The 13123-nt window shown below is 39.9% G+C and overlaps 1 protein-coding gene across 1 annotated transcript; it reads left to right on the forward strand.

The window, feature by feature from the left end:
* The first annotated feature begins 1531 nt into the window (after positions 1 to 1531).
* Positions 1532 to 11382, forward strand: FETUB (fetuin B). The gene is made up of 7 exons (XM_005525189.3): positions 1532 to 1824; positions 6150 to 6260; positions 7629 to 7716; positions 8246 to 8412; positions 9250 to 9363; positions 10277 to 10360; positions 10861 to 11382. The coding sequence occupies exons 1-7, from the start codon at positions 1603 to 1605 to the stop codon at positions 11269 to 11271; spliced, it is 1197 nt and encodes a 398-aa protein (XP_005525246.1). The 5' UTR covers positions 1532 to 1602; the 3' UTR covers positions 11272 to 11382.
* The last annotated feature ends 1741 nt before the right edge of the window (positions 11383 to 13123 follow it).

Below are 13123 nucleotides of genomic sequence, written 5' to 3' on the forward strand. Positions count from 1 at the left end.
ATTATAAGAAGCACCGACACAGCCAGTACTAACTGGCACTCATCTCCATAGAAATGTCATGCACTGTAAGGATAAAGAAAATGAGTTATTATCCTTTAGCCACAGGGGAAGCATCCCCAGGCACAAGGAACAATGTGAGCGCGTCTGCATTGCTGCTTCTGCGGTTCCTATACTATGGCTACAGCAGTGTTTCTCAGCATTCACCCCTTGTATCCCATCCCTCTGGGATACAGTCCATGCACTATCCCTCACCCAACACGTGAGGGTCTCATTCTAACAGCCATGTGACCCTTCTGTCCTGCTATTGGAGTTTTGCACCTCTGCCACCACACAAAGTCTTATAAGAGTTTCAGCTCCAGTGCTGTTGCAGGTCTTCTGGCTGCATCTATAATCCCAGCTTTCTATGGACATTCCCTGGGACACATTCTGCTGTCTCCCAGATGCTTTAAAAATTTCTGGGCTAAGATTCTTTACACAGCCAGTAAAAAAAGTGACAATATAGAAATTCTTAACTAACTCCAAACATCACAGCAGTATTAAAGAGAAAATCATGCCCTTCACTTGCACTTTTTCTTCCTCATTCAATAGAACTTTCAAACCTAAAGGTACTTGGTGTTCTCCAGCAGAAAGCTGCAATCACAGAGTCCCATAACAAAAAATAAGAGCCAGGGACATGGCAACCCAGCTTCTGGAATCCTTCAAGGTGAAATGCTGCAGAATTGCAGTAGAAAACCAGTGACATTCACTGCGATCCTCCCTGAGTAATGGTCATTGTCATTTCTCCAGATCTTCAAGATAGAAGCTACATGTAAAGTTATTCCTCCCTGTCTCCAGAGTGGAGTTCCACAAGGCACACCACTGTAATTTAAAACTAAAATTTCTCTATGAAAAATTTTCCATGACCCTTGAGGGTCTAAATGCCTCCAGGGCTAAGGGGTAGAATTCAGCTGTAGGTATCCAGAGAAGTAGAAATGCTCATAGAATTAATCCAAACTGAGCTTTCTATCACAATCAAACTCCAAACTGAGCTTTCTATCACAACCAAACTGACTGCAAATAATAGTCAATGTATTTGTTTAAAACTGACATTTAACAAATACAAAGTGCAAAATCAGTCAAGCTTGTGGCACTTATCCATTTCCTGTTCAAATTACTGAGACTTTTGTCATTGTTTATTTGGGAGAAGAACTGGATCACTGACAGAACAGAATTGAAGCCAGACCTGTTCTGCACATAGATTTATTCAAATCTGGTTTCTAAAGGAAGCAGCTTTTTGTGTTTATTCTTATCCGTTGCCGTGAGGTCAAAATTGCTTGATCTGCCCAGTGAAGTCCAAATTAGAGATGGAAAGCTAGGAGGAAAAAGTGCTCTGTGGTCTCAGAGGGAGCAACCACACTTCTTTAAAACCTTCTAATAATTGACTTAGTGTTTACTTAGTGTTGCAGCTGTAGGTTTAAAGGTGACAATCAGTACACAATCAAACAAGGACACAAGTTCATAAAGAGACATGGCTTCACTATAAAAGTCTGTGATCTCACTCAGGTCTCAGCCCCTCCATCCTGACTGACCACTCCGATCTGCAGCACTAGCTCTGTAAGCAGAATGGTTTGGCTTGTTTGGATGCTCTTTGGCATCCAGGTGCTTTGCTCCTGCATTGCTGCCCCTCCGGCCCAAGGAGCAGGAGTTGCCCTGCTCTCCCCCCGCTGCGATGATGCTGCAGTGGAGGAGGCTGCAGACCTGGCTCTTCGCCAGATCAATGCTGACCGAGAAGAGGGCTACATACTCAGCCTCTACAGAATTGTCAGCGTCCGAGAACAGCCGCAGGTAAGTCACCCTCTTGCTCAATATATGTTTCTCCTGTGTCTATTTCTTAGAAATATGTATTTGAACGAAGAAATATTTCAAAAGGCAAATGCAAAGCTCTATTCACAGGACTCCAGAGGCCATGTCAACTTTATGCACAGACTAGAAACAATTTCATCACACTGTGGGCAATTAGAGAGCAAATCTCAGTCATGACTCTCTGCTGCAGGCCCTTGGAATAGCTCCAGGCATCAGTTCAAATTTGATATGAAACACCACGACTCTGATTTAATTTCATTTTACACCTTCCTCCCACTGCCTTGAGCAGTTGGAGTGCAAAGGCTAGTAAGTCATCGTGTGTTTTGCACAAAAGATATGAGCACTAACAGGTGTAAACACATCCTGCTTGGGACCAAGGAATTCCTTTGCAGACCTCTAAAAGATGACTCATTCTCCAGAAGAAACCTGAAACCAGTTCAAGGGCAAAAATGCACTGGAAATACCTATAGAATATCACTCACGTTTCCTCAAGTATCACATTTCTCTGTGTGTGCTTAATTTATGACAATTTTGTGCTACAATAACTGAATTTACTGGCACTAACCAGGGGCAGCCTGAAATGAATTCACAAGGGCCTGCAGAAGATTAGGCACTATGGAAGCCTGTTGCTAGCATTCCCTGCAATGCCTGCTCACTTCCCATAAGCTTATCTGAAAGGCTGAGTTCTAAACACTAAAGAAAATTAGTCTCATTGCCAGACGCTTTAAGATCTATGCTGGCAAGGATATGACACTTCTTCCTGCTGCTCTTACAAGGACATAGTTCCTGCAGACACACTGTGGACTCCAGCAACCCAAGATCTCACAGCTAAAGATGCTCTGCTGTGTTTTGCACTATGTTCTCCATATTGCCTTTCTCAGGTGACAGAATGAGCTCACTAAACAACTGGATCAGATCTCTGATCAGAATTTTTCCACATGATGCATGTGAGCTGGCCCAGAATCCACATCACCAGGCATGGAGTTAGGTGCTCAGACCCCTTCCTGGGGCTATTTCCTGTTGACAATAATTAGAGCCCCCTATGACCACCCTAGAGTGCAGCATAGTGTGTGCAGACATGCTGTAAACTGCCTCAGTTATCTCCCCACTTCTCCCTTCACCTGTGCCAAAGATATCTCAGCACAGGAGAATTTTGGTCCTTGGTTGTGATTTGTCTAATCACAACATTGTAATTTTGTCAATTTCCTAAAGACTTAACTTATTGTTTTAGAGCAAGCATACTTGGTTTAATTTACTTATTTACTTTTATAATTTTTTTTATCTATTATTGTATCCCGTAAATAAGGTGTTTCAAGACATTGCAATAACAAACTAGACATTCTAAGCCATTTGTCCCATTGTTGTTGCTCCTGGGACTTAGCACATAAGGAGCAGTCAGCAATGTCAAAGGGGTTCACAGACAGTAACAGCCTTATGCCACCTCCCATTCCTCTCAAAAAAATTATGAAGTTTTTTTTCCCCTGGACCAGTCAGTGGTCCTTCCTCTCATTTTCTTAAGCAGTACTGAGGATAAAAACATTTTCAAAGTTACTTCAAATTCAAATCTGCCCTTAAGCAACCTGTGGTTCAGCTTTGCTCTAATTGAAACTAATGAGCCATCTGCTATTAACTTATATGCAAGTAGGGCAGAGCTTGCTTTCATACAAGATACTCGTGATTAGCTTCACTGACAGGTATTTAACAAAAATTACAAAACATGCAGAAATATTTTATTTCTTTCCCTTGCACCAGGTCACCCTGCTGCCACATCTCTGGTTCCCAGGCTGCCCAGCACACATTGCAGCCTGGCACCAGCAGTGCTGAGGAGGGGATCTTTTTGGCAATGGAAAGATACACAACTTTTTATTCAATACTAAGCAGATATCAAAAGCCCTTTGCATAACAGCCTTTTAATGAAAATTAAAATAAGGATGATTAAACCTTCAGTGATCTGCTGAGCTCTGAATAAGCCCCAAATTATCCATTCCCCAGTGAAGGATGATACATACAGAAGCAGGTAGACCAAAAGATGTGTAGATTTTGTAATAACCTTATCTGCTCATTAGAGCTGGTATTATACAAGAGACCTATAGGCAACAAGAAATACAGTTTGGTCTGCCCTGGTTGCATTTAGTGTTTCTATGATCACCATGCTTTATAATCAATATTCATGATTCAGCTGAGGAAACCCATCTAACACCAAACACATTTGATTATAAGAACATTTTTTAATGAGGTGTTTGTGTGCTTTTGCCTCCAGAATACCTTAAGAACCAGTTTGAAAGCTCAAGTCACCAATTCCAAATATAAGACTCCTTAAAGATGCACATTTTTCTTAGCTATTTCTTCTTCATGTGGACAGTTGTAGTGATGGCTTTTTTCTTATAGAAGTAACATTTAAAGTTACAAACTTTTACCAAATGCTGCAGTACTCCAAAACACATTTTGAGCAAATAGCAATTATTCTTTGACTGGTCTTACTTTGTGTTTACTGATTTAAGCTGTATTAGCTATCATATTAAAGAGAATTATCATCATGGTATTTACATATCTTGTATGTAAACAGAAAATTATGGTTAGTCCCTTCCACAGAAGGATCTCTGGAGCCAGGTGTGGGGATATTGCTGTGCCACTGCTCCAACAGCACTGCTGCACCTCAGCGTCACTCTTTGTCAAAATAACTTTTGATCTTTTCACAGCCTTCAAAATGAAACTTATAATTAAACCCCAGGATTAGTGTAAGCAAGCCCTGAGATCTCAGTGCAAGGCATTACCAGATCACTTTATAGAACACTTAAAAAAACCAGGCAATATGAAAATACAAAATATAGTAGAAAGCGTGAGAAGTTGCATATGTAAGAATAGAACTAAGAGACAATAATAACAAAACAATTTTATCATTCTTTATATTTATTTTCTATTAGCTTTGCCCTCTCATATTTAAAGGGTTTAGTATTACTAGTATCTATGGTAGAGCTTGCACAAAATCACCATCCCACAGATCTCTATAGGGTGTGATCAGAGTTGTTTGTATCTCTCGATCTGCTTAGAGCTCCAGAGCAGATACCACTTAGTGGTTTTCTAAGCAGTATGAAGACAAAAAAGTCAGCAGTACTCCAGCTTTATAGGTCCTATAGACTGGTATTTAGTCACTGTTAAACAGAAGCCAAAACTGGGGCCAAAATTATACAGATATTGGCCCCAGCCTTCCACAAGACTGTTGCCCCATTTAGTGTTTTCTCCACAAACCAATGAAATCAAGCAGGGATGAGTGAACACTGCTGTCATTCAGGTTTGGTTTTTCTCCTGCTCCAGCAAAGACCTAATCTCAGTCGAAACACGCAGCTAATGCTCACATCTAAGTTCTTTAGGATGTATAAATGACAGCTGCCCTCTTTCCAGCTTTCCACTAAGGATATAAATAAAACATGATCCAACTAAGCTGTATCCTTGATAAATATGCTGGAAAGGTGCTTACCCGTATCTACAGTGGAAGCAGAATGAGGAGCTGCACCACGCAGCGTCTCATCTTCCTGCACTACATGATGTAAGCACTAGATATACAGAGCTGTACTTTTAGTCCTTCCTTGTACTTCTTGCCTGGAAAGATGCTGGGCCAAAAGTTGAGCTTGAATTGCTTTGTGCACCTTGTGCTGCAGTGAACTGAATAAAGGTTTCTTGACTTAAGCACAGGTCAGAACTCAAGCACTGGACTGAAGCTTTAAGTGAGTCTGAGACATCCATGTGACTGCAAGGTCCCTCACAGAACTCCCTGACAGCTGAGAGAATATTTAAGCTTCTCTATCAATGCAGCCTTTGCCTCTTTACAGCAAGTGCAAAGCATGCACACTTGAAGACACTGCCCTAAGAAATAAGATATTTCTCTTTCTAATGCCTACTGGGAATGTTCTATGTTAGCAGTTTTTTATTAGTTGTGGTATTTATAATCTCATTCCTATTTCAGGCAAAACAACCTACCTTTCAACTCTGATAATAAAATGCAGTTGACAGTGAAAACATCAACATGTTTAGTCTTTATTCTTCAGTTTTGGTTGGTACCAGAATCAGAAGAATAAAACTGACCAAAGGACTGTTTTTAATATAAAGCTGGCTAGCTGCATGACCAAGCCTGTTCTAACAGGACCTCAATTTCACCTGATTTGCCACTTTTGTAACAGAGTATTCAGTTTTCAGGATATCTCTGCATTCCACCTGCATGTTTTCTATTTCTCTATCTCTCCTTTTTATGAGTCCTTACTTTGTTTGATACAAAACTGGAATGTGACCCTTTTGTTTCTTGTTTTCAGGAGACCACTGGTTCTGTCTACTATCTTATCTTGGATGTAGTAGATACTGAATGCCATGTACTCAGCAAAAAGTTGTGGAAGGACTGTGACACCAGATCTGCTCATTCAACTGTAAGGATTTTATTTTTCTATTTAATTTCACATATGATGAGTTACTTAGGTACTACTGGTGACTGCAAAATCCCTACACTTGCATTTTTAGGGCCAACAAAGCCTAGAAAAAAATTAAAGCCCATTTTATAATATCCACAGTTTTACTCTGTACCTTGTAATCAGTTTATAGAGTGGTAAGATTTATTTTAAAAAGTGAAAATTAAAAGAAATTTTTTGACCAGAGCTAATAGACCAAACTAAATAGCCACGCTAGGACACTGTTTAGAATAATGGTTTACTTTTTATAGCAACCCTATAAGAGTTTACTTTAAAGACAGTCTGTCAAGGGGGGGAAGAAAAAGAGATACAATTTTATATAACATGTGATTTTTGGTTTAGTTTAATTCCACTTTTATTCTGACAACTTTGCAAAAATTGCACTGAAATAAGAGAAAAAGGAAAGCTCAGCAAGATAAGCTGCAAAGACAGAAAGCGATCCAAAACTGTTGCTACAGGTGACCAAAACTGTTCTGAGCAAGTGAAAAGGACTCTTAGAAAATGAAGAATGACAAGAAACAAGGTTAATATGAAAAAAAAAAAAAGTTATGATTAAATTGTCCTAGACTGCTTCTAAGGCAAATCAATTTTAACTTTTCAAAGAAAAACTAGAAAAAAAACCAAAATAAGAATTCTGCTCTCATTACAGTGTTTTCAACACAAAAAGGGCACAAAGCCTATAGGTTGATATGGCTTCAGTGAAGCCAAGAAATGAATGTCCAGAGGCCTTGAGCACACATGTAGGAATATCTAAGGACCTCTCAGAGAATATACTTTCAACTCTTCAATATAAAAGCACAGTGGATACTAAGAAGCCAGTATTTTTTCAGCCATAAAGTCAGAGTTTTTTGTGTGCAAGCATGACCCTACTATGCCACGAAACTCATTTATGGTCCTTACTACCACTCTCCCTATGATTATAGGGAAAAGGGGGAAGCTGGAAGACAGGTGACTGGATCCAGACACTGAATTATCCCTGGGTTTAAACTCTCAGGGTTCCAGACATAGATCCAGGCCAGGACAGAGAGCCAGGAACACTCTGTGACATTTGGGCACTTCTCAACTGCCAGAAGAGTGGCTCTGGGCAGGCAACCCAGCAGCCAAGCACTGTATGTGTATAGCTCAGAATCACACCAGGGGATGAGCTGGCCTTTTCTTTTTAAATGAGATGCTTAGAAATGTGATCATTTTCATCTGAGTATTAATAAAACTTTCATCTTGAAAAGAATTCCATGATTGCAAGAAGAAAATGAACCACTCCTGTCTATGTACTAGATGATCAGTAAAGCGTGCAATATTAATTGTTTCTAAATGTTTATATTGTTTTAGGTTTACGGTCAATGCAAAGCAATTATTTATATTAATCAGGCAAGAAATATTGCTCATCTGAATTCTTATGAGTGCACTTTACAACCAGGTATGTCTTTAACACACACTTTATAAGAGAACTGGAAAAACTCCTTGCCAAATAGCATTACTTTAAATTTTAAATGTAATTACGACACACAGTATCTCCATTAGCTTCAGCTGCCCTGATTTTCTCAAGTCAGTGATCATAAGGCCAGGGAGGTGCTGCAGCTCAAAACAGTTCAGTAATAACTGCTTTAACCTCTGGGACACTCAGCAGAGCCTCTATATGGGCTTTTACCCTCTGAACCAGAAAACATTTTTGTGGGTTTGTGAAAGGCAAGGAAAAACAGCAAGCCCACTGTCAATAGGCTGAATTTTTCCTTCAGTGCCTGTCTCCACTGCAACATTTTTATGGGTCTGCAAATACATAAAGATCAGAAATTATTGAGGGATGCAAACCACATATCCTTACTACAGGGGAGTGGAAGACAAGTGGGCAGGGCTGGGGGCATAGATGCATTTACAGTGACCTACATTATCAACACGCTTTTATGGTTATGCCTTCTCTAACGACATTGTTGTGTTTGAATAAAAAGTTCTACCCAGATATATTTCATCAGTATGTCCCGACTGCCCACTTGATGATTCCCCAACCAAACCTCAATACTTGGATGCTGCTGTTCAATGCCTTGACAAGTTCAATAGACAGAGTGAACAAGCTCATTACTTCTCTGTCCTCAGTGTCACAAGAGCTTCAATGCAGGTAAGCCAAGGCTCATCTGACTTGTTTTAGCCCTCAAGAATCCTTCCATTCAGAATACTCCTGATCTTGTTGATCCAAGACTCCGATTCCATTTCTTGCAAAAAGAAGGGCTTTATGCAAAAGTCAAGACAGACTTGCTTCCAAAGTTCAGAAAAGCTTCACTGTTAATTCTTTCTTCTTCTGCCACCATGAATTTGCAACTCCCTAACAGGAAGTATTTAATAAAGCACAGTCATACCTTCCAATACGTACCTGCAATTCACTGAATGAGTGTAAGCATGGTTTAGAACTAATTTTAGACTAACAGAGAGCTCATGATCTCATGGCTAAGTCCTCTTTGCTTACCACAGTATTAACTAGTCTCTCTAAAATTCAGCATGTGTAGATAGCAACATGGTTTTTCTTCTTTGTCTAAACTGTCAGATATTACTACCATATACTTTTTAATTACTTCCATTTTCTAACCTACATTTCAGAAATAGTAAAATGATCCTATTCATTAAAACAACCAAAAATTGTCAACAAGACATTGAAGAGGGTCTTTAGTTATGTAGTTCTACCTGGATGCTATCTTATGACAAAATCTAAACCCATTTCCACTATGCCAATCCATGAGTTATTAAGATTGTGCATATATAAGAAGTAATAAATGACCAGGCAATAAAGCAGCACTGGCAAAAAAACATTCACTGTAACACAACTAACAGTAGTGCCCCAAGTATCATCTGTTTCTTCCAGACTTGGCAGGACTTTTTAATATATTTCAAAGTCAGTAGAATTCTTTATTCTTCCTGACATATACACAAGTTCTAATTGCCACTGGCCTCTCATTCACAGTGGATCATTGGTCCTGCATATTTTGTGGAGTTTTTAATTCAGGAGACCTCTTGCTCCAAAGATGTCAAGGATGCTGACATCTCGATGTGTGAGCCACTTCCACCGGAAGTAGCTGTAAGTACTTTTCCTTGTATCAACACCAGTGTTCCAGATACTGATTCCTCAGTGAATATTTAGTATTTATTTCCTTGGCTCTTTGCAGACAAGGATCAAAACCCACAGTCATATTTTTATGGATCATAGCTCTATACTGTCTTGCAGCTCTACAGACTGCTTTAGAATAGGGAAACATCTCAGCAAAAGTTCTGAATTCTTACCAGAAGTCCATAAGCAAAGAAAACAAAAAAATACCATCCAGAAAAAGGTGGAGTAGCCATTGCCTTACAAAACTGAATGAGTCTAAAGGATTTCTTCCAAAGAAACAGACATAGAGAATAAATCAAAAACAATGCATGAAAAGTATATTCATACTACAATCACGTCAGTTAAGGAAAACATTTAGGAACTAAGGAAAAAATTGTAGGAGAAATTGGAAGACTAAATGGGCATGTTGTCAAGAGATAACATTTCAAGCCCCATCTTAAGTGAGATCCAAGCCATGATACCTACAGCCCAGTACAAACACAACTATTAGAAACAGCATTTTTTTTTCAGTTTCTTTCACTAGTATGGCGTGAAATTGGTTCTTTGTGGAAAATTATATTATGTTCCACACACAACTTGCCTGCAAAGGGATATTCTGTTTCGGGAGAACTTAAGCAAGCTGTTGTAGTTTGGCCTTGAGTAGCCAGCTTAGTTTTGCTATTGTGTTACCTAACCCTCCTTTGCAAACACAAGGCCTTTATCAAAACACTGCCTGCCTTTATGAGGTTGCCAATCCCAAAATAAAAGTTTGCCCAAGCTGTTTATCCCTACAAATACACTTAAAAGCTATAACTATTCAGCCTTTCATAATCACTTATTTTACAAGATAGGAGCTTAGTATCAGGGCTCCATGTGAAAAAATTCTTGTATTTTCTTCTTACAGAAAATCGGTTTCTGCAAAGGCTCTGTAGTAAACAGTCATGTGAATCCATCTGTCACTGTATCCTGTGAAATCTACGGTCAGCAGGTATTTCTTAATCTACTCTTAATATTGCAAGAGTAATACTCCTTTACAAAACAGGTATTGAAATTTTGAAAGCCTAGACATTTTTAAGTTTTCTTATTCACAAAGACATGTGCTTCAAGAAAGTGATAAAGCCAGATCAGGAAGAAATCTCTCTTGTGATAAAACAGACTGCTACTGGGTGGATAAAAAGGCAATAGAGTGAGTATAGAGATAATCCTGCAGAATGTGTTCAGAATGCTCCACAATGAAGTTGTAAATCACAAAAGGAATGCAAGGGGATATTATTGTAGTTACCCAAGTTTCATGCACCCATCTCCACTGGTACAAGAAGCAGTTGTATCAGTTTATCCTTTGAGCTTCTGTTCTGCAGCTGGTCTAGAGTCTACAGCTCTTCTGTAGGACTAGAGATGCAGCAGATCCTTAGTATGAAGGGTAATCTTCAAATCAGAATGGATTTGGAATTGCTTCAATTTAGATAATGCTTATTCCTTGTTATTTAGGATCCTGCCACTGAAGAGGAAAACCAGGAAGCTAATCAGACACCTGGAAAATCCAGGCAGGATCAACAGGCTTCAGATGCCAATCTTTTCTCCCCACCCCTGGAAAAAACAGTGGGCTGGGTTAAAATTCTACCCCCTTCAGATGAGGACATCACTTTCTATAGCCTACAAGAAAGTCAAAATGAACATAAAGACAGAAAGCCAGCTCTTCCTAAGGATGCAGGATCTGCCCACAGCCTTGATGAAGAAAAGGCTCAAGTAAACAAACCAGACTTGAGCAAACCAGTCACTAGACCAGTTATTCTCCCTTTTCCTGAAGAACCTTCTCTGTCAGATTCATGTCCAGGAGAAGCAAAGCAGGTGGAAGGCATCCTCCATCCTTTGATAACTAGAAGGCCTCCCAGAGTCTAGCCAGCACCCAAGTAGCACAGTGATCTGCAACAAAATAACAGCCCAAATAGCAACATAGTTCTCAATTTGTGTAACACCTTCAAATAAATAAATTGTTAATTACAGTCTTCATCTTTGGCATTCTCACTTTTATAAAAGCACAAGAACAGATTGGGACAAGAAGTTTAACTGGGGCATTTTCCAACAAAAGTATTTGGCTTTGAATTCTCAAAATTTGCTCCATCAGGCAAAGCACGAAGGAAAGGTAACTGTGGAAGATAAAAGAACTTGCAGGGCTTGGACAGCCAAAAGACATTGGAAAAAATATCCTTGGTAGCAAAATCTGTCAGGGCTCAGTTCAGGGTGGCTGCTTCCCAAGGGACGGGGAGATGGAGCCAAGTGTGACAACCAGGCTGGCGGGGCAGGAGCCTGTCCAGCGGTGCCTGAGAGAGGCGAGCAGGGCACACCCAGGGATGGAAGTCAGGTTATAGGAAGGAGCCAGCTCACTGCATAAGTTCAGGGGCAGAGAGGCAGGTCTGAGATCAGGCCATAAATGTGAGTTAGCAAGGCATGGTCAGGGGCTGGTGTGGTTATAGTAGCCAGTCAGCCCAGCAGTGTCCCAGCAAGTCTGCAGTGACCAGGCAGGTGTGAGATACACAGGGCTGCAGGTCTGAAACTGGATCTGCATCTGCAGCGTTTGGGGCCAGGCACAGGCAGGGCTGTGATGCTGCAGGAGCTGGAGCTCGGGCAGGGCTCCCAGCACTGTAGCCTTGGCTTAAAGCAGCCCCTGTGGCCTGGCCCCAGCACTGCCAACAGCCTGTCCCCAAGGTCACCAAGGAACAGACTGTCCCCAAGGTCACAAAGGAACAGCCCCAGTGTGCTGAGCCTGGCACCCAGCACCAAACCCTCTTGGAGCAGGGATGCTCTCAGGGCCTTAGAGTGCCCCAGCATGTGACAGGGCATGAACAGGGAACAGCACTTCAGCACTGGGTAGCATTAAGAGCTAGTGAGGTTTTGGTATTATGTGGGTAAACTTCTTAATTATAATGTGAAGAGCTTAGCCCATTTTTTTATTTCCCATAGCAAATCTGAAGAAAGATTTTTTCTTAATGCTTTATACCTCACTTAAAGCATGTGGAAGAGCCTACACATGTGTGAAGCCTCTGCACATAATTCTGGCTGGTAAAGAATCAAATCCAGACTATTGAGACTGTTATGCTCTAGTGATGCTGCTGTGCAGGAAAAACAATGATTTAAAAAATCAGCCTAATTCTTTCTTGAGATAGGTCACATTAACTGCTCTATAATAAAAGACACAGGAACACTTGACAGCCTGCAGCCAAGAAAAATCAATTTCACTGAAGTCAGACATGGTACTTGTACTGACAAAAACAAATATAAATAAATGAGAAGACCAGAAGAAAAAGAATAAAGATAGGAAAGAAATGTCATTTGGGGCCAGGAGTACACTGATATTTGCAATAATTAAGAGGTTTCTATGAGACTATAAAGCCTTTTTCCAGTTGCCACCAGATCTGTAAAACCGTTTGTTCAAAACAAAATCAATAAAATATTATTTCTGAAGCTTTTGTGATACTGTTTCATCCCTAGAGATCCTGGTTAATTTCTACATTTAAAGAGCCTTCAAACAAAAAATTATAGTTTTGTCAAAGTATCCTGGCATTACACAAGTTGATTAAAATGTATTATTTTAGTATTATAAATAAAATATAAAGTGCTATTTTATTTTGAGTGGGGCCAAAATAATATTGAAATATTGTGTGGAATTATATTCAGATAAACTATTTTGCATTTTCAGTCTGCAAAACTCTTACAAACATAAATTTGATATAAAGAAGTAATTTAATTGCTT

This window comes from Pseudopodoces humilis, chromosome 11 (genome assembly GCF_049639895.1).
Source record: "Pseudopodoces humilis isolate 2021_Gansu_Grassland_sample_001 chromosome 11, ASM4963989v1, whole genome shotgun sequence".
NCBI classification, from domain to species: domain Eukaryota; kingdom Metazoa; phylum Chordata; class Aves; order Passeriformes; family Paridae; genus Pseudopodoces; species Pseudopodoces humilis.